Below are 19,944 nucleotides of genomic sequence, written 5' to 3' on the forward strand. Positions count from 1 at the left end.
TGCCGTTTGAAAGCCACCATTTTAATGAGAACTTCTTCACCTGGGCCTGACCCCCTCCCTCAGGAGACTTTTCCTGTTGAAAGTCAGCATTTTGATACCCCAAACCAACTCCTAAACTCCAGATGCAGCTGTCTTCCACCTTCTCCAGCTTCAGACTTCCAACCCTAGGTGAGAGAGCAATGCTGGAGGAAGGAGAAAGACTTGATCCGGTAGAAGTGACAATGACATGTCTGATGATTCATTTCCTGGTTTCTGCCAAGCCAATTCAAAGCCTCCAAAATAAGGTCAAGTAACCTAAGAGGCTTGCGTTTCTGTCACAAACTGTTCAGAAAGCCTGCCCTGATCTCCAACTCAGACCATGTACCCTCCCAACTTGAGCAGGGCCTGGTGGGGAGACACTCCTGCTTTTTCCAACAGCAATAAATAACCCCACAGTCTGAGCCATGTTGGAGACTGGCCAGGAACTACCCACTGCTACCGCTGGGCAGCCAGGCCTGTCTCATAGCCTTCTGTCTTCATGTCGTTGAGCCCCAGCTCCTCGTTTTGGTCAAATGTGCGCTTATACTGCTCTACCTTCATCTCAGGATCATCTTCAGGTGCATACACATTCTGTAAGGCCAAGGACAGACAATCAATGCCTGAGCCACTCTGCCATCCTTCCTCCCCCAGACAGCTTCCAATTCCCACATTCCCAAGAACTTAATGAGCTTTTTATTCTCATTCTGTGGGCCTCCAGCACCCCCCGGTCAGGCTCAACAGCCCAACCTGGCAGCAGCAGAGCCCATATGAGCTGGGAGTGGGACTGTGCAGCCCCAGGCAGAATTAGGGAAGTCTGCCTAAAAAACTTCCTATCTGCATCGTCTTATGAGGAGAGCAGCATAGCTTAATTGTGGAGAGACCTTAAAGCCATTTTGCCTGTCCCATAATAACTGTTCAATAGATGTTACAGTTACTATCAACTGCCTGAATATCTCCCTAGTCAGCTTAAAGCCTTTTCCCATCTTGGCCTCTCGACAAGGCACCATTTCTCCTCACTCCAATCAGATCTGCAAAGTGAAAACTCCACTGTTGGACTTAGAGCTAGGGACGCGAGCTAGCCTAGAGGAAGAAGGAACCTGGGAGTCTCCTTTTCTCCCTCGTGACACACGCAGTCCCTTCCAGCTCCCCTTTCTTCCCTTATGTTCCAATTTCTACTAACGGGCTCCTTAATAAAAAGCAGGTCATTCAGAATTAAGTTTCTGGAGAAATGATACAAATTTAAGGATGGTGAGAAAAATCTCTCTATGAAATATGAAGGAAGGTCTACTGTACCTGCAAATAGCTGTTTCCTGCTGGATCGTCCATAATAAAGTGGGCCTTCATGTTACCCTCAAGGATCTAAAGGATAGACAATACAGCATAAGCATGTAAATCTTACACAGCTCCTGGCAGGAAGGGGCTGTCTGCCAATTTACACCAAGGAATCCCCAAAAGTTTCAAAAACTGGTGAAATGAGGTAGAGTGGAGAGGATCTAAAATAAAGACTGTCTGAAAGCTTTTTAAGAAGCAATCCGGCATCCCTAATTTCCTCTCCCACTCCAAACATACCTGCAATTGCCCTCCCCCATCCCAAAAGAAGAACGAGGATTCTGTGGAGAAGTTACCACCGCGTGCTGTGGACTGGGAGACGCTGGCCCAGTTGAGGGTAGAAGTAGAGGAATCAAAAACAGGAGGTTATGTGAATGTACCCTTACTGGAAACATACACACAGCCCTGTTCCCACATTCAGCTCTTAGAATACTACCAGCCAAGCCTTCACCCCCAGGCCAGGAAATAGAACATCCGGCCCAAGAGGAAACACCTAACAACTCTGGCACTGGAGGTACCTCAACAAAATGGTTCAGCTAAACCCCCCTCCAACGAGCCCAAATGTCAGTAAGACTCACCCCACTCAGGTGTTTTAATCCTCTACTTTTAAATAGAGGACTTGGACATCTGAACAAAACCCCTAATACTGAAAGACAGAAATCAGATGGGGGGGGGGACCTTAAGAGGGAATGAGAACTATGCAAGGAAAATTAAATGTCAAAAAAACCCCAACACTGGAGTTCCCTTCGTGGCTCAGTGGTTAAAGAACCCCACTAGCATCCATGAGGACACGGGTTCGATCCCTGGCCTTGTTCAGTGGGTTAAGGATCTGGCATTGCCATGAGCTGTGGTATAGGTTGCAGACGCAGCTCAGATCCAGCGTTGCTATGGCTATGGTATAGGCTGGCAGCTGTAGTTCCAATTCGACCCCTAGCCTGGGAACTTCCATATGCCATAGGTGCAGCCCTAAAACGCAAGAAAAAAATTAAATTCGGAGTTCCCGTCATGGCGCAGTAGTTAAGGAATCCGACTAGGAACCATGAGGTTGTGGGTTCAGTCCCTGCCCTTGCTCAGTGGGTTAAGGATCCAGGCGTTGCCGTGAGCTGTGGTGTAGGTTGCAGACGTGGCTCGGATCCCGCGTTGCTGTGGCTCTGGTATAGACCAGTGGCTACAGCTCCGATTCGACCCCTAGCCTGGGAACCTCCATATGCCGTGGGAGTGGCCCAAAGAAATAGCAAAAAGACAAAAAAAAAAATAAAAATAAAAAATAAATTAAAAATAAAAAGGGGGAGAAAAAGTACAGAAAGACCAAAACATGCTCTTGGAAAATAAAAATATATCAGTGGAAATGAAAAACTCAGTTGAAGGTGTGAAAAATTAAGTTAAGGTAATCTTCAAGAGCAGAGCAAACACAAACTTAAGACAAAAAATAAGTAAATTACAGAAAAGACCAAACAAGTTAGTCTAACATCCAAAATACAGGGGTTTCAGAAAGAAAGCACAGAGGGGAAGCAATATAATAATTTTAAAACACCCCCTAGAACTGAGCCCCATGAGTTTCCAGACTCAAGGACCCATCAAATGCTTAGTGCAGAGGTTGAAAACTGACCACACCAAGGCACATCCTGAAATTTCACATCACAGGGGACAAAAAGGTATCATAAGAGAGGTCACAAACAAAAAAATCAGGACTCAGAATGCCCTCAAAGTTCTCAATAGCCAAACTAGGAAACCAGAAGACATTAACGGGAGGCTGCAAGACTTGAGAAATTCTGATAAAAAATTATTTCCATTCTAGAATTCTATTCCCTGTCATTAATCAATCTAGTATTAAGAGTAGAATAAAGAAATTTTCAGACACGTAAAGTCCCAGAAATTTTACTTCCCATGCACTTTCTCAAGAAACTACTGGAGAAGATGATCCAACAAGATAAGGAAGAAAACCAAGAAGGGAGATGGTATGGGCTATCGGAAACCAAGAGAATCCCCAACGTGTTGGTTAGATGTTTAAGTGTGACAAGAAAGGGTATGTAGCCTCTTGGTCACTGGAGCCCCAGGACCACAAGCACTGACCGAGTCCTCTCACCTGATCCAACTTCTGGCTAAACTCCTGCAGTTTTGCCGCCTGGCCGGGATTAGAACTGTCACCCAGTGTGAAAGGGTTCTTGGTCACCTGCAATAAACAGCATCCACACTGCTAGAATACTAGCTCTATGTTTTTCAGGCTTAACCGTAAACCTGGGGGGGCGGGGCATGGGAAATGGCAGGGAGGAGGTAGGGTGGGGGGCGGGGGTGGAGTATCAGGTTAGCTTGGTCTACACCACCTTTCTGATCTAAGCAGCCATTCCTAAGACTGTGTGGATTAATCTGCCAGGATGACAATGGGCGATGTGAAACAAAAATCACAAAAATACTCCTAAATATGAAGTCCTAATTGAAGAAGTGCAAAGTATTATTTACAAAGACTAAATGCCTAACAACTGAGAATCAATTAAGTGAAATGATTCATTAAGAGGATAAGCATATTGGTTAGGTCAACATACACACATATATGTATGTTTGGGACTTTTAGGTGCTGGAAGGGCCCTCATTCCCTGATTTTACAGTGAAATAAATGACTTACCCAAAACTACATTAGTCAGAGTTAGGCCTAAGAATTTCCATTCTGAATTTCCCATAAATTTATTGTCACAATACAAAATAAATTAATTAAGTCTCTCAAATCAGCTTTAAAGCAAAGAAACCCATTATCAGTTCCAAACACTAGGACGTTTGAGGTCTTCCAGCCCCTTCCCCACAGCCGCACTGCAGAAGCTGCTGTGCACTATATGCAGGGGACTCACCAGTTCCCGGATGTCGTTCAGCATCCCCTCCAGTGTGGTGAACTTGCCCCCAAGGACAGCCATTCCCAGTTCAAATTCCAGCTCTGGAATTTCCACACTACATGTCTCAGACTGTGAGATAAGAGGTCAAATTAGGCTTTAAATTAGGAGGCATTAGAGAAAGCGAACCAGAGTCCTCCTGCCAGATTAATACCTCTAGTGACAGTTTGGGGACAAAGTCTGCTGTCCCAGTTTTCTCTGAATCTGCAGGTAGAACTAGACTCACGCCCAGAACCAACCGAAAAAGGGGACATTGTGAGTCATGGCTCCAAGCTGGCAGGCATCCTGTCATTAGAGGCCAGAAACAAGGACCTTTATAGACACTGGAGGCAAAAGGCCTCCAAGTCATCAGAAAGAGCGTATGGGTCACCTTCTGAATTTGCACTTCCTACCAGGGATTAACTCTGCCTGGGAATTCTCAAAGCCAAGGAAGTAAGGAGTTACCTCATGACCCCTAGACATAATTGGGGGAAAAAAAAACAATTTCCCCTCGACAGACAGCCATGTGTGGAGGAGAGCCACTTTTCCAAGCAGGTTGTTACCTTGAGCAGGTCTCTGGTCATATCTGAGGGATCTGTGATGTGGAAGGTGATCCTGGTGCCCAAGGGCTCTATGGCTCCTCCAGATTTCACCTGCACAGACACAGTGTCAGCAGCAGCAGAGACTAACTGCAATCCTCACCTGCTGGGAGGTGCAGAGAGACCTTGGGGTGGGGGTGGAGGAGGGGGAGAGGAGGCCTGGCCCTCTAATCAGGCCCCCTAATGACTACCAAGGAGAGCACCTTCTAAACCAACAGCGGCAGCAGTTATCCAAACCAAAATCACCAAGAGCTGGCTGGGGCAGGGTGCAGCCAGCTAAAACTGACTGCCAACAAATTGAATCTGCCTTCAAAAAAGTGACTCTTGGGGTTGAAGGAATTTTCAACTTCGTAATTTTCTAGTTTAAGAATTTAAACAGCTTATGCTTGAATATACTTGGGGAAAGGGAATTTACAAAATTTCAAGGCAGCTCATTCTATTTTCAGAAAGACCTATAAAGTTTTTTATTATTAAGTCAAAATCTACCTCCCTGAATTTCCACCCCTGAAGGGGGGGTCAAAAAGTGGGTCCCCCAGGAGTTCCCTGGTGGTCTAGTGATTAGGATTCAGTGCTTTCACCATGGACTGGGTTCAATCCCTGGTCTGGAAACTGAGATCCCACCTCAAGCCACTGTACACCACAGCCCAAAAAAAGTGTGTCTCTCTCTACCATATGACCAACTTTCAATGCCTTCAACAAGTTATGCTATCTCTTCTCTAAGATAATTCTAAGCTCTTGCAAGAGCTCCTCATGCCAAGCACCTTTAGAAAGGATGAACGTTAGGGGTTACCCTCAAGCTAGTCTTCTTCCCAAACAATGAAGCCCACCCACCTCATTGGTCCGATGGCCACAATTCTCGCAGTTGGTAGCCATGATGATAACCTCCTTAAAGTGGGGGATTTCTGGAAGATGGAATTAAGGAAATCGGCTTTCTGGATGGCAAGACCACCCCCTGGGGAAGAACAAGTCCAAACCACAAATGCACAGTTGCTGATCCAGGACTGCAGAAAACAGGTCACAAGATGCAGCCTAACTCAGACAGTCCCCCAGAAGAGGGCAAGGTCGCCAAATACGGCGATCCCTGTTCACCAGTGTTTGACAACACACAGGAGACCAGAGACCATGACCTAATTCTCTTTGAACACTTAAGCCCAAGGTGCACAGTCTCATCAAAGGCAACGTCCTCTTCATCACTTGGAAGAGAGCACAGGCTTCCCTTGAAAGGAGTACTCTCCAGCCTGAATATAATCTTCATGCCTGAGTCAGACAAAGAACAACCCAACTGCCCACCAAAAGATACGAACTAGCTTCATGTTGGTCTGGGCCGGGGCATTGCATTCCGGGCAGTTAGTGTTGAACTGCAGCACCTGCAACACAACATGGGACGCAGGGTGAGCCCGCCCAGGCAAGTGGGCCTGACTCAGACTAAAGCCATTCAGCTCTAGGCTGGTGGCCTCACGTGTCATTGGTAAGGAAGAGAGACACTGAACGGCATCAGTCTCAGCCCACCACTCTGCTCCTTCCCCACTGCAGCCAAGGCGACTTACTTCCTTTCTGAAATCCTCCTCTTCTGGCTTCTCTTCTGGTGCCCCTGCCTAAAGTAACAGAGACTAAAATCATATGATGACACATAGACCTCAGCCTCCCCAACACCCTGCCCTGGAGTTAGAGAAAATGCTGTCACTTGCTTATGTCAGCTGCCATCTACTGTGTTTCACAGAGAAGTCAGAAAACAAAGCCAAGACAAGAGAAGACCAGAGCTTAAAACAAGATCACAGCATGTGTCGTCAAGTTCACCCGAAGTCCTTCTGTGAACTAGACGGAGAGGCACACACATGCTGAGATAGGATGCACAGGTTGGCAGCAGCAAAGTAAGTTCCCACTGACTCCAAATGTTCCAGAGTGCCAGATAATTCCAGAGCATTCCTCTGGCCTCTTTTTGCACTTACCCGGAGGCCCAGCATCTCTTCCTGCTGTAGAGTCCGACTATAGCGTGTGATCTCCAGGGATTCATCTTTCTGGGGAGCGTGTGGGTTTTCCACAAAGCTGTTCCCTGAAGGATCATCAATGACCTGACAGATGGGTAACGAGAGAGAAGTTACTGTACGACCCTCTACCTACCCTCAGACCCCTCAGGTGCCATAGAAGAAAACCTTCAGACAAACTGAATGGTCTCACCCCACCTCCCAACCCCCACCCCCCATCTAGAGCATTTGGAGTCCCTCAGTACTCACCAGGGTGAAAGGAGAGGCCACTTGCTTTAGCTCTTTCAGTTTGACAATGAACTTATCGATTCTTTCAGCCACGGCTTCTTCATTTGCCTGATGTAAACAGAGAATAAAAGACTGGCCCTGGTGATAGACCTTATGTCCCCCCTCTGTGCCACGCACAATCATATCCAACAGGGAGTCGCCACCTGTCTTAGTGTAAGTGGGAACAGACGCTCAGGCTTCACAGGAAGAAGTAGCAAATAAGTTTGAAGGTCATGGGTGGTGCCCTATGAGCCTTATTTTCTCACTCATTCAACCATTTAAGCACTCACACCAGGTTATAGACAACAGCAAATAAACGGGAGTCTTCTCACGGGGTTCCAAAGTCAGTTAAGAGACAGATGACAAATATGCAATTCTATTACTGCATGCTGTCACATAATAATGTCATAATAAACCTAAAATACAATGTAACACTCTAGAAACACAGATAAACCCAAGGGTATTAGGAAAGGCTCTTCAGAGGTAATGTTACAGCGTCCAGCTGAGAAAAGACCTCAGTATACACTGGGGGAAGGGAAGTGGAAAGGACAGTGGTACAACACATATGACATCCAGACAGCTATAGCATCACCGTATGCTTCCCCCTAGAGTTCTCCAACATTCAGTCCGAGACAGTTCAGCTACATGGGAGGCTGAAGCACTGAGAAAACCCCAGCTCACCCTTCGTGTGGGCTGATCCTGCTCCAGGCCAGAGATAGCTCGGCTGATCAATCCTTCAACAGTGGTCAGAGCTGGTGAATAAGAACAAAAGACAGGTAGATCTTGGCCATGCTATCAAGTGCCTGTATGACCCTGGGCCATTCACAAAATAAGGTGGTGGAAAACAAGCTTCCACTAGAAAATTCTGTAATAAGCACATTAGAGTCTTACCATCACTATCATACTACCTTCAGCTGTTTTATCTGAGCTTTCTGCTTATGTTAAACCACGAAGATCACAATGATGTGGCCAAATCCATACACTAGCCATCAGGAGTTTTGCAAGAAAGTAAGATTTGGGCTAGCATGATCAGCCCAATCACTCTGACCTTAAACTTACCTCCTTTTTGGCTGAAGGCAGGAATTTCAAAATCCAGCTCTGGGATCCTTGTGGTGGCAGAGTCAGTCTTCACTACTTCTCTGTTCATGTCCTAGGCAGAAAGGAAAACCATTGGTCCAGAGAGATCAACAATACAGGTTCTTCTCAGGAAACTATCCCCCTCCATCAGAACCCCAAGCTCAGCTGTTTCTTCCTCTCTCCACTCCAGGGTGTCCAAACTATACCTTCAGGATAATACCTTGATGTGAACAGGCAGGCTACCCAAGTGGGAAGAGGACTATTCATAACAACTACTGCTCATCGATACCTTCTGACAAAGTTTACAAAGCACCTTCACAAGTCTTACCTCACCTGAGCAGATGACAATACCACGGTCATTTTACAAAGGAGGAAATTGGGGTTTGGACACTTAAAAGGGATTTCCTCAAGGTCCAGGAAAACCACCTGGACCAAAGCTCTGATTCCAATCCCCAAGCTTTCTCTAGGACACTAGGGTAACTGCTATGGGCTCCTCTCACCTCCTGAGCCCTGACGGTCAAAGTGTAGCGCACTCCTTGGTCCTGGATCCGGCCGGCCGACTGAATCTCCGTGTTGTTCCAGCCACAGTGCTCGCAGGAGAAGGAGCTCACGATTATTTCTCTGAAGAAGGGGATCTTGGTGAGGAGGAGGCGCGTCATGCCCTGGGAATCAGAAAGCGTCTAAAGAAAAACCAACGAAACCCCTGTGCTCCTCCTACTGACCTCAGGGAGTGTCTCGCCTCCGGATCCCAACTGGGCCCTCCCGGCCGGGTTACCGACCCTCGCCCCTCCCTGCCTCAGCCCAATCCTCCAGCCTCACGTTGCGGTAGCAGTTCATGCACAGCGACTCGATCTCTGTGGGTTGCAGCTCCTCATCTTCGGCGCTGATAGGCCGGAACAAGTGGTCCCGCGCCGGGGCGGACGAGGGGGCGGCGGCAGCCCCCGGGGGCCCGGCCTCCACAGCCCCGCTGGCCGCCATGGCCACCACGCGCAGCTCCAGGCAGCGACTTCCGGCTTTTGAGCCGCTCGTGGCCCCGCCCCTTCCTCCGGCACTTCCGCCAGTTCCAGTCCCGCCCTCTGTAAAAGAAGCCGCAGACTCTGGGCCCCCGGGGGACCGTACCTGACAGTTTGAAGTTGCTGGGATTATTTGGTCCTGACTTCCATAGCCTGCCAGATCCAGGCTTTGCCACAACCTCCTAGTCCCTCAATCACTCTCCCTTTCTGTTCTTCTCACTCCCTATTTCTGTCCTCATAAACACCTGCCCAACTTATAGTCTCAAAGACATGGCCCTCGTTTTTATTCTCACCCCCTCATGCCAGCACATCCGACCCCAACTGACTCACAACTGACTCATGGTTTCCTAACAAACAACAACAAAAACACCTCTTTTAGGGGGTAAACTTTCCTTTCCAGCCCCTCCTCTCCCTTACCTCTCTCCCAGTTCTGTTGCTCAATCTAGGGTGTCAGGGGAGAGGTCCAGTCTTGCAGGCAGGACGAAGCCAGATCCAGGGGGGGTCTGAGCTATAAGGGAGTGTGGCCATACGGCAAACTCTGTGTGGAGTGGGCTGAACCAGAAGAAAATAATGCTGCATGGGAAGTTCCAAAAGTACTAGACTGGATGTGCTTACCCTTTCCTCTTCCCTTCACTTCACCCACTCTTATTAATTCAGACTTCCCATGGATGTATAAGGAGCTTGGTTGCCCCCAAGTGAATCTGTATATGGGGGATGGGGAGTTAAATTTGGGATCCCAAGAGGGTCAGTCATAACAAGAGTGTCAGTCATAAAAAGAGGCGTGCAAAATCTGGAACAGCAGGGACAAAGACCAGCCACCTCAGGAGCCTGCACCCCATGCGCACCATCCTTTGGTAAGCAGGTGGGTGAACAATGCAGGTGTAGGGGAAGGGTCTCTAACTCAGGCACACCCCAGGCATGACAGACAGCTGTCAGCTCAGCCAGAGGAACACGCTCTGACGGACCTGGACTGGGAGGCGGGACGGGAGGGGGGGGATGTCAATGAGAAAGTGCAACGAGGGATTGGAGGGCAGTGATGGTTGTGCTTTGGGGATGGTGGTGAGGCCACTGCTCTCAGACATAGTCCAAATGAGAGTCACACCAGATAAATAAGCTTCCATCATAGGCATCTATTGCAATTGTGTCAGAAGTCTAGACTTCAGTCTGGGAGTCAGGAGAGAGGGGTCAGTGATGGGGAGGACACACAGGAGGCTCCCCAGAGAGTTTAAGAAGCCCCCACAGTCTGAAGGGCTAGGTCAGCTGTTTATTTATTTATTTTTTTTCCCATGCCCCTGTGGCATGTAGAAGTTCCTGGACTAGAGATCAAACCCAAGCCACAGCAGCAACCCAAACTACTGCAATGACAACACTGGATCCTTAACCCACTTCACCAAAAGAGAAGAACTAGGTCAGCTCTTTAGATGTAGTGTTATATAAGGAAATCCAGGCTCCAGTCCCTCCCATCACAACCCATACCATTTGTTTTCACCAGCATCGGCCAACAGGGATATTTATACACACACACACTTCACATGTTCTCTCCATCACAGTTTCTTCCTTCTTCCCTTCTCTTCCCCCAACAGAAGCTGTCATGGCAGCAGCCCTGGGGAGAAAAGAGCCGCTCCCTGTGGACCAGCTCTAGCAGTGGCCACCAGGTGGCCAGTAGTGATCAGAGCCAGGCCCAGGGATGAAGAGGCACAGGCTTCCAGCACCATGGCAACAGGCTTGCACCAGGTAATTACCTGCACAAACAATGCCTCTTTCCCTCCCCAGTCCCACCACCCAGAACGGAGCGACTCAGGAGGATTCCCAAATGAGCACCGGGAGCCGGGTTTGCAAAGGCTGGTGAGTGTAATGCATCTGGAAGGGGGAAGTGCAGGAGGCTGGATAGCGTAGAACAACGCCCATTTGGTGGCTTCAGCTGGCCTGTGCAGAACCCTCCACCCTCTGCCCAACAGGCCACTGGCAAGGACTGAGCCATGCTTGGGTTGTGGACTCCCCAAACAAGGCTCTGGGATGTGGGCAAAGTAGACCCTTAGGGCTCCCCCAGATGGTCGAGCCCACGGTCGTGAAGGCTGTAGTTGATGTCTTCCCACAAATCGTCGAGACGGGCCTGCAGCTCGCTCAGGGCCTTGCTTCGGTCTGCTTGAAGGAACTCTGGAGCAAACGAGCTGTGGCCTGGAGGAGGCGGCGCTAGCTGCTGCTGGACCTGCTCGGTCTCTTGGTCAATGGCGCGGGTGAAGGCGGCGATCTGCAGGAAGGTGTCGTGGCGGAAAGCCTGGAGTCGCTGGCGCACCTCCTGAGACAGCGCCTGGGGGTCAGGTTGGGCCTCTTCCTCCGCACCATCCGCAAAGGTGCTGGCAAAGGTGCTGAGCTCCTCACGCAGCTGGTCCAAGTTTTTCTGAATGTGCGCGTGCAGGGCCTTGGCCTTCAGCGTGAGCTTGTGCGAGAGCATCTGCACGCAGCGGCTGAGGCGCGCGGGGCTGGCAGCGGCATGTGGTGCCACGCTGCGGTGCAGCTCCTGCACGTGGTGCCCAATGCCGGTCACCAGGCGCTCGGCATAGGGGTGGAAGAGCGCCTTGACGCGGCTGGTGTGGTGCACCACGCGGTTCTGCAGCTCCTGCAGCAGGCCCCGCGCCTCCTCCACACCCCCCAGCAGCTGGGCCTTGGTGTCCTCTCCGACCACGCGCAGCTGCTCCTGCAGGTCCTGCACACGCAGGGCCACCTGCTCCATCAGCTCTGTCGTGTAGGGCTGCAGCTGCTGCCGCAAGCCCTCCAGATTCCAGCTCACGCGCTCATGCATCTCCGTCATGTAGGGCTCCAGGCGCTTCCTCACCTCCTCCAGCTCCTTCTGCAGCTGCTGCCGCATGCCCACTGGGTCTTGTGGGAGCCCATTCAGGGGACCCAGCTTTTCCAGGAACTTGTCCATATTGTTGAGGTTTTGCTCAAGGCTGTCTTTCAGTCTCCTGGGGAAGGAGACAAACGGGCCATCGGTCTGGAGCCCTCCGCCCCCCTCTCTTTTGGCCCCAGAGACCTCTCTCACTGGTCCTCTGGGGGAACCAAGAGTGAGGGCCTTGGGGGCAGAGCCTGGGCCCACTGCCACTCCCCTCACAGGGAGTAAAAACACATGGCGATGCATATGGAGACTAGCTCTGTGCAAGAAAAGCACGGAGGCACCTATATTCTCACACAATCCTTTCATTCTGAAGGCTGCAGTTGGGGGTCCTCTCCCTCGCTCCCTGGTGCCATGCCTCAGCGAGCAAGGAGGCAACACTAGGGAGAGGTCCAGGCGGGGCTGCTGCCTGCAGAGAGTCCTAAACAGCCCAGGAGGGCCAGGATAGCGGGCAGAACTAGCCCTGCTCTGTTCTCATCCCAGGGAGGACCACGGAGGTTGAGGAGTTGGGTAGTGCATCATCCCACCAACAGGTGTCTCCTCTCTTCGCCCACATCCCTTGCCCTGGCCACTCACGTGGGCTCCTGTGCCAGCTTCTGCTGCTGGATCTGCTCCACCCTGCCTTTGTTCCCGCTGCTCTGGCTGAAGTAGTCCCAGAAGCCTTTCCCTGCCTGGGTGGTTGAAAGCCCTGTGGAAAGAGGTGGGGTGAATAGGAGCTGGGTTTCCTTCCCCAGGATCCAGCCTCCACCCACACCTCCACCTGAAGTCAGGGATGGAGACCCACCTGAGAGGAGGGCCAGCACCCAGGTCAGAACTACAGCCACGCTTGCCATGATGTGCTCTGAAAAGAAAGGCAAGTGGAGGCCTAGCAAGGGTGAGGAAGCAAAGCAGGGACATCTCTCAGGAGACTTGCCCCAGGAAGCCCTGCCCCAAATCTGTTAACCCTTCCCTGAGGTGTAGGGAGCAGAGAGATATCAGGGCAAAGAGGACTGACCTGGGTGAGCCTGGCTGGGAAGGAAAGAGTGGCTTCCTGGGGTAGGTGGGGGCTCCTTTTTCACCTCAATCACGTCATATGGAATGTGGACCTCAAACTATTCTGTAAAGGTTCCCCCTCTAACACCCTCCTCCCAGACCCCAGGAGCAGTTCCTGGGGCACTTCTGCCACTGCTCCCTTGCTCACTTACTCCTGCCCCCATTTCATGGCTGGGAAAACTGAGGTATCCTGGGGTGGGGGAGAGAAGCCACTCTGCCAAAGTGCTCCAACAGGAGGTCCTTAGTTCATAGTTCCCACCCCCAGCTCTCTGCTGAGACCCCTCGGTCCCCTTCATTAGGACTCCAACCCGAATCCTTTGCCCTGGCTGCTCACCTGCTCAGTTCTGGGCACAGAGAGCAGACATTCTGCTTTATAGTCCAAGCCTGGGCCTCTGGCAGCAATTGAGTAAATACCACGTGGAGGGTCAAAGAAGGATGACCTCAGTTGCCTCCCAGGGCTCACCTCCCTCCCTTTCCTGGCACCCAGGGGGTTAATGAGTGCCCTAGTATCTGGGTGCCCCCCCCTCCAGTAAAAAATTGCTTCCTGGAAAATTCTACAAGGAGTGGACCTGAACACATCACCCAGTCCCCCCCAAGCCCCACGACCTTCAAACATCCTGCGGACCTGCTGGCCTGTTTGTCTGCTGAGGGCCCTGCTCTTACTCAACTGCCCAGACGCACTATAACCCAGCCAGATGGGGACAGTGCCCAGCTGCCAGCCTGAACCTGAGCAGCTCTTGACAGTTCCACCACAGGCTACTCAGGCAGTCTGGGAAGAGCCATAATTCATAGCTTTAAAGACCAGCCCACCTCCCACTTTATGAAATATTCCTGGAACAAGCTGGAAGTTGATAGGATGAAGATGACATAATGAGAGGCATCTGGGCCAGGGATGCTGAGCTCAAAGAATGGGAGCAAGAGGAGGAGGCTCCCTGTGGGGAAAGGCTGAACCCACTGGGCCTTTGAGGAGGATAAGCCCAAAAGCCCAGACCTTTCTCCAATGACGTGCCCATGTTCACACACTCTGGTTTTTTGCTTCAAAATGTATCCTGGATCCATCTCCTCTCCTCCATTTCTACCAATAGTCGTATCATCGCTGCTTTTGTCTCTCACTTTTATCACATTCACAGCCCACAGTGGGTGTCTCTGCCACAGCCCTGCTATTCAGGCCATGTTCTGCTGTGCTCTTCCCCACCCAGTTCTGGCCTCATTGCCTGCCACAAAACCCCTTGGCATTCCCTAAGCATACTACTTCTTTCAGAACCCTAAGCCTTTGTACTTGCTGTTCCCTCTGTTTGAAATATCCCTTGGTGCATTTATAGTCATTGTTTTTCATGCTTACTTTGTATTAGTTAGGATTAGGCTCAGCTGCAAACGTCAAAAAAAGAGAGAATAGCTTAAGCAAAAGGGGATGTAAACATGGGCCAATCAAGGTCTTCTGTCCTGTTACACTATCATCCTCAACAAAAGTCTCATGCCCAAGTTTCAGCTGCTTCAGCTCCAGCCATGAAATCTACCTTCCATCAGGCAGGAAGAAGGACATGTTCCCTCCTTCAGAGAAACAGCCTGGGAATTGTTCTTAACCACTTTTGACATCCCATTGGTAAGAACATAGTCACATGGCTACACTTAGCTGAAAAGGAGAATGGGAAATGTAGTCTTTATTCTGGATGGCCATATTCCCATCTGAGAAAGAAGAGAAGAATGGATTTGGGAGGACAAGAGTGGGTTCTGCTGCACAGCTTCAATATTACTCTGAATGCTCTCTTCTGCCCTCACCCTTCCCTGGAGACATATGATTCCATATTAACCACAGAACATTTTATATATTCATGGAGTATCACCAAGCAGGACCCTATGAGGCCTTCCCAGAACAACCCCCCTGCCCCACCCCTGCATGTCTTCTGCCTGTCATTTGTCTGTAGAAAAACTGGTCAAAAATAAATGCGTAGAATTTATTTAATAAATCGTAGAAGTGAGAAAATACAAAAAGAATGGAAAATAGTCAAGCAAAGCAAAATAATATCAGTTTAGCCATTAAACAATGTCAAGGACCTTTATTTACTCCTCAAAGGCTATAAATAATAGTCTGAGCCATGTTCTTTGAGCTATTTTGCAGATACTGAAACCCCCACCAGTTGAAAGAAGTTACCCGTATGCTACCCACAAGCAGACTGATTAGAACCAGAAGGTTGATGATGTTGACTCCGGAGATTACCTCACCACCAGCCAATCAGAAGAATCTCCATGAACTGATCACACACCCCACAACCCCTGTCCCCCACCCTGTCTTTAAAAACTTCTCCCTGAAAACATTTGGGGAGTGCAGGCCTTTTAAGCATCAACTGCCTGAACTCCTTGCTTGGTGCCCTGCAATAAATGCTGCACGTTTCTTCACCACAACCTGGTGTCAGTAGATTGGATTTACTGCAAGCGGGCAGGCAGACCCAAATAAGGAGTATGGCACTTATTATCCTGCAGTGCAATGATTTATTGAAATATCTGCACACTCTATGAGTGCAGGGACTTTGATTCATCTCTGTGTCCCCTTAATATGTTTGACACAGTGCATAATACATAGACGACTGAGTGATTAATTAATTCATTCGATTGTTTAAGGAACCAAAGTTTGGGATATTAAATGATTTGTCCATCGTAACACAGTAAGAGGTGCAGCCAGAATTGGAACCCAGGTGTTTAGCTCTGGTAGCTCAGGACAGCCAGGTATGGAACAGAAGGGGTAAGGAGACCAGAATCACATCACGAAGGGCTTTGTGCAGGTTGTCACAATGGAAAGATCACACGGCAGTAAGACAGAAGGCAAGGAGACTGTTTAGAGGCTATTTGAGTAACCTGAAAATTCTCTGCACTAGAGCATGGCAATGAGAATTGGTAGGAGAGAATATATTTGAAAGATACTGAAGTAGTGAGTTGATGGTATCTGATAACTGATTGGATGATGGAGGTGAAGGAGAGAAAAGTTTCCTGGGCAAGTAGGTAGATGACTGCATAACTGCGTCCATCCACATATAATGGATAAACAAAATATGGTATATACATATATACAATGGAATATTACTTAGTCTTAAAAAAGAATGAATTCTGGGAGTTCCCATTGTGGCTCAGCAGGTTAAGAGTCCATATCCATGAGTCTTCTGGTTTGATCCCTGGCCTTGCTCAGTGGGCTAAGGATCCAGCGTTGCCACAGGCTATGGTATAGATCGAAGATGCAGCTCAGATTCCTCATGGCACGGCAGTGATGTAGCCCAGCAGCTGCAGCTCTGATTCGATCCCTAGCCTGGGAACATCCGTATGCTACATGTGTGGCCCTAAAAAGAAAAAAAAAAGGAATGAATTCTGATACACGCCACAATAATGGATGGATCTTGAGGACATTATGCTAGGTGAAATAAGCCAGGCACAAAAGGACAAATCTTACCACTTACATGTTACTTAGCATACCAAATTCAGAGACACAAAGTAGATTAGAGGTTGCCAGGGCCTGGGGAGGGAGGAATGGAGAGATAAATTGTTTAATAATACAATGAAGTTTCTGTTTGGGCAGATGAAAAACGTCTGGAGATGGATGGAGGGGATCGTTGCATAACAATGTGAATGTATTTAATGCCACTGAACTGTGCACTTAAAAATGATAATTTTGTGTTATGCGTATTTTACCACAATATTTTAAAAAGGCATTTCTGGTACTCTAACAGTTTCTGCTAAGGCTGTGCTATAAAATACAGCTGCATTGGATTGTCTGTAAATCAGCACCGTCACCTCTTCTTCTAAGGTCTTTTCTGCAATGCAGAGGAGATACCTGGAACCATATTTCCCAGAATCCCCTTCTCTCTGTGCACCTAGGTTAGAGTCAGCCAGTGTAAGATCGAAGAGGAGAAACCATTATTCTTCATTGGCAGTTGCAGGCAGACGTATAAGCAGACTTGGGGTTTAAAGCAGTTTCTACGTGACTTTTTTTCTGGCCATAGCCATGGCATGTGGAAATCCTGGGCCAGGGATTGAACCTGTGTCACAGCAGAGACCCAAGTCACAGCAGATCCTTAACCCACTAGGCCACCAGGGAACTCCTAGGTGACTTTCTGAAGAATCTTATGCATTGGTTTTGCAGACTAAGATAATCAGGTGAACTCCCCTTTTGTAGCTACCTACAGGTGAGCTTTTTTTGGGGGGGGGCTGCACCCACAGCATATGGAAGATCCCAGGCTAGGGGTCAAATCAGACCTACAGCTGCTGGCCTACACCACAGCAATATCAACACCATATCTGAGCTGCATCTGCAAACTACACCACAGCTCACCACAATGCCGGATCCTGAACCCACTGAGTGAGGCCAGGGATTGAACCCACATACTCATGTTTACTAGTCAGGTTCATTACCACTGAGCCACGACGAGAACTCCATAGGTGAGGTTTTGAGAATCACTCCTTCAAGTGCAAGCTGAGATGGTCACGCCTTCTGCCCTTCCAACAGTTATTTTGGAATAATAATTTTCTACATTAAAGCCTTTCACGCTTGAAAAACAGTGGCTTTTGTTTTTCTAACCAAACCTAGATTGATACACTAGGTAGATGCAAGACTCACTCATGCTTTTCTACTAGACAATATCTTATAATTTTAGTTTTTTGAAATATTTCAGTTGGTTGGAAGTATCTATATATGTGTATGAGTTAGGTGCTTTGTGTATGGAACCACTTTCAGCAATTGTAGACAGCATGACACTTCACCCTAAATACTTCAACATACAATTCCTAAGAATAAGGACACTTTGACATAAATAGAACACCACTATCACAACTATCAAAGGTAACATTTTTATTTAACATCATCTAATATATACCACATATTCAAAATTTTCCCAGTTCTCCTCAAATGCCTTTTATAGCTTTTTTCTTTTTTTTTTTTTTTTTTTGTCTTTTGTCTTTTGTCTTTTTTTGTTGTTGTTGTTGTTGTTGTTGCTATTTCTTGGGCCGCTCCCGCGGCATATGGAGGTTCCCAGGCTAGGGGTTGAATCGGAGCTGTAGCCACCGGCCTACGCCAGAGCCACAGCAACGCGGGATCCGAGCCGCGTCTGCAACCTACACCACAGCTCACGGCAACGCCGGATCGTTAACCCACTGAGCAAGGGCAGGGACCGAACCCGCAACCTCATGGTTCCTAGTCGGATTCGTTAACCACTGCGCCACGACGGGAACTCCATCTTTTTTCTTTTCTTTTTAAATTCATTTCTTCAGGCTACAATGCTGTCTTTTTTTTTTTTTTTTTTAGGGCCAAACCGGTGGTGTATGGAATCTCCTGGACTAGGAATCAAATCAGAGCTACAGCTGCTGGCCTACACCACAGCCACAGCAACACCAGATCCGAGCTGCATCTGCAACCTACAGAACAGCTCATGGCAACACCGGATCCTTGACCCACTGAGCGAGGCCAGGGATCAAACCTGCATCCTCATGGATACTAGTCAGATTCTTAACCCACTGAGCCACAATAGGAACTCCCATTTTTTTTCTTTAATCCAGTAATTGCCACATAATCTGGATGTAGAATTAAAAGAATTTTTAAGTGTATCAAGATTAAGAGGTATTTTATTATTTAATGCTCTGTAGCAGCAGTTTTGCTATAAAATAAACAAGTTAAACAAGTATATGGATCTCAAATAAAACCTCAATATGCACCAAATGATAAGACCCCCTAGACAATCCTTTTCTTGTGATCTGTTTTGTTTTGAGTTTGTAGTATATGGAAATTCCCAGGCTAGGGGTCAAATCGGAGCTGTAGCCACTGACCTATACCATAGCCACAGCAACTCGGTATCCGAGCCACCTCTGTAACCTACACCACAGCTCACAGCAAGCTAGATCCTGAAACCGCCGAGTAGGCCAGGGATTGAATCTGCATCCCATGGTAACCTCATGGATTCCAACTGGGTTCATTACTGCTGAGCCATAATGAAACTCCTTGTGATCTCTTCTTTAAAGGAACATGAGTGACTTTTCAGTCTACATAGTATGTAAAACATGCTGCAAGAGTTCCCTGGTGGCTTAGTGGGTTAAGGACCTGGCTTTGGCACTGTAGCCCAGATCGCTGCTCTTTATTGAGTTTGCTTCCTGGCCCAGGAATTTCCACGTGCTCAGGACATGACCAAAAAAAAAAAAATTTACAATGTGCTGCAAGAGTTCCCATAATAGCTCAGCAGATTAAGAACCTGGCTAGTATCCATGAGGATGCAGGTTAGATCCTTGGCCTCACTCAGTGGGTTAAGGATTTTTCATTGCCACAAGCTACAGCTTAGGTCACAGATGCAGCTCAGATTTGGCATAGCTGCGGCTGTGGTGTAGGCCAGCAGGTGCAGCTCCAATTCGACCTTTAGCCTGGGAAGCCCATATGCTGCAGGTGTGGCCCTAAAAAAAAAAAAAAAAAAAAAAAAACAAAAAAAAAAAACAAAAAAACCGTACTGCAAATTGTTCTCCTTTCATGTAATCTGCCAAGAACTCAAAGTAAACTGTGATGCAGCAGCCTTCACTCAGTGTGGCAGCAGTTTCTGGATTTCATCTCAGAACATGCCCTGGACATAGAATGACTGCTCATCAAGGATCCATTCTACATTTGTTATACTTCTATCACTAGGTCTTAATGGAAGTCCATTAAAAAAAAAACAAAAAACAAGTATACATCTCAAATACACTTCAAAAAGAAAGGTATTTTTGCTTAACACAGCATTAAAATAGCCAGGCAAGTTAAGTACAGACGTGTGTAATCATTTTTTGTTTGTCCTGAAAGACAATCTATTTGCATTGTCAAAAAGAAAAATAATGACGTAGAACATCTAGAAGTGAAATATATAGTCATTA

The 19,944-nt window shown here is 48.2% G+C and overlaps 2 protein-coding genes across 4 annotated transcripts; both read right to left on the reverse strand.

Moving 5' to 3' along the window:
- On the reverse strand, positions 1-10,716 carry ZPR1 (ZPR1 zinc finger). The gene is made up of 16 exons (XM_003129875.4): positions 10,626-10,716; positions 9,567-9,701; positions 8,956-9,212; positions 8,637-8,798; positions 8,119-8,209; positions 7,741-7,811; positions 7,042-7,128; positions 6,757-6,879; positions 6,355-6,402; positions 6,108-6,174; positions 5,639-5,709; positions 4,772-4,861; positions 4,191-4,301; positions 3,434-3,520; positions 1,312-1,377; positions 1-609 (listed from the first exon to the last, which is right to left on the reverse strand). The coding sequence occupies exons 3-16, from the start codon at positions 9,112-9,114 to the stop codon at positions 475-477; spliced, it is 1,368 nt and encodes a 455-aa protein (XP_003129923.1). The 5' UTR covers positions 9,115-9,212; positions 9,567-9,701; positions 10,626-10,716; the 3' UTR covers positions 1-474.
- On the reverse strand, positions 10,413-13,459 carry APOA5 (apolipoprotein A5). 3 transcript variants are annotated; one of them, XM_005667368.3, is made up of 4 exons: positions 13,409-13,459; positions 12,827-12,883; positions 12,619-12,730; positions 10,977-12,115 (listed from the first exon to the last, which is right to left on the reverse strand). In XM_005667368.3, exons 2-4 carry the CDS (start codon positions 12,873-12,875, stop codon positions 11,185-11,187), a joined length of 1,092 nt encoding a protein of 363 aa, XP_005667425.1. In that variant the 5' UTR covers positions 12,876-12,883; positions 13,409-13,459; the 3' UTR covers positions 10,977-11,184.

This window comes from Sus scrofa, chromosome 9 (assembly GCF_000003025.6).
Source record: "Sus scrofa isolate TJ Tabasco breed Duroc chromosome 9, Sscrofa11.1, whole genome shotgun sequence".
NCBI lineage: Eukaryota > Metazoa > Chordata > Mammalia > Artiodactyla > Suidae > Sus > Sus scrofa.

Excerpts from the sequence above, each read along its gene's own strand:
- ZPR1 (XM_003129875.4), bottom strand. The coding sequence starts at position 9,114 with ATGGCGGCCAGCGGGGCTGTGGAGGCCGGGCCCCCGGGGGCTGCCGCC. Across the intron at positions 7,812-8,118 it reads TGCCTTCAGCCAAAAAGGAG|CTCTGACCACTGTTGAAGGA; the intron begins GTAAGTTTAAGG and ends CTTATTCACCAG. Across the intron at positions 3,521-4,190 it reads TGAACGACATCCGGGAACTG|GTGACCAAGAACCCTTTCAC; the intron begins GTGAGTCCCCTG and ends TGTTTATTGCAG.
- APOA5 (XM_005667368.3), bottom strand. The coding sequence starts at position 12,875 with ATGGCAAGCGTGGCTGTAGTTCTGACCTGGGTGCTGGCCCTCCTCTCA. Across the intron at positions 12,731-12,826 it reads GGTGCTGGCCCTCCTCTCAG|GGCTTTCAACCACCCAGGCA; the intron begins GTGGGTCTCCAT and ends CTCTTTCCACAG. Across the intron at positions 12,116-12,618 it reads AAGCTGGCACAGGAGCCCAC|GAGACTGAAAGACAGCCTTG; the intron begins GTGAGTGGCCAG and ends CTCCTTCCCCAG.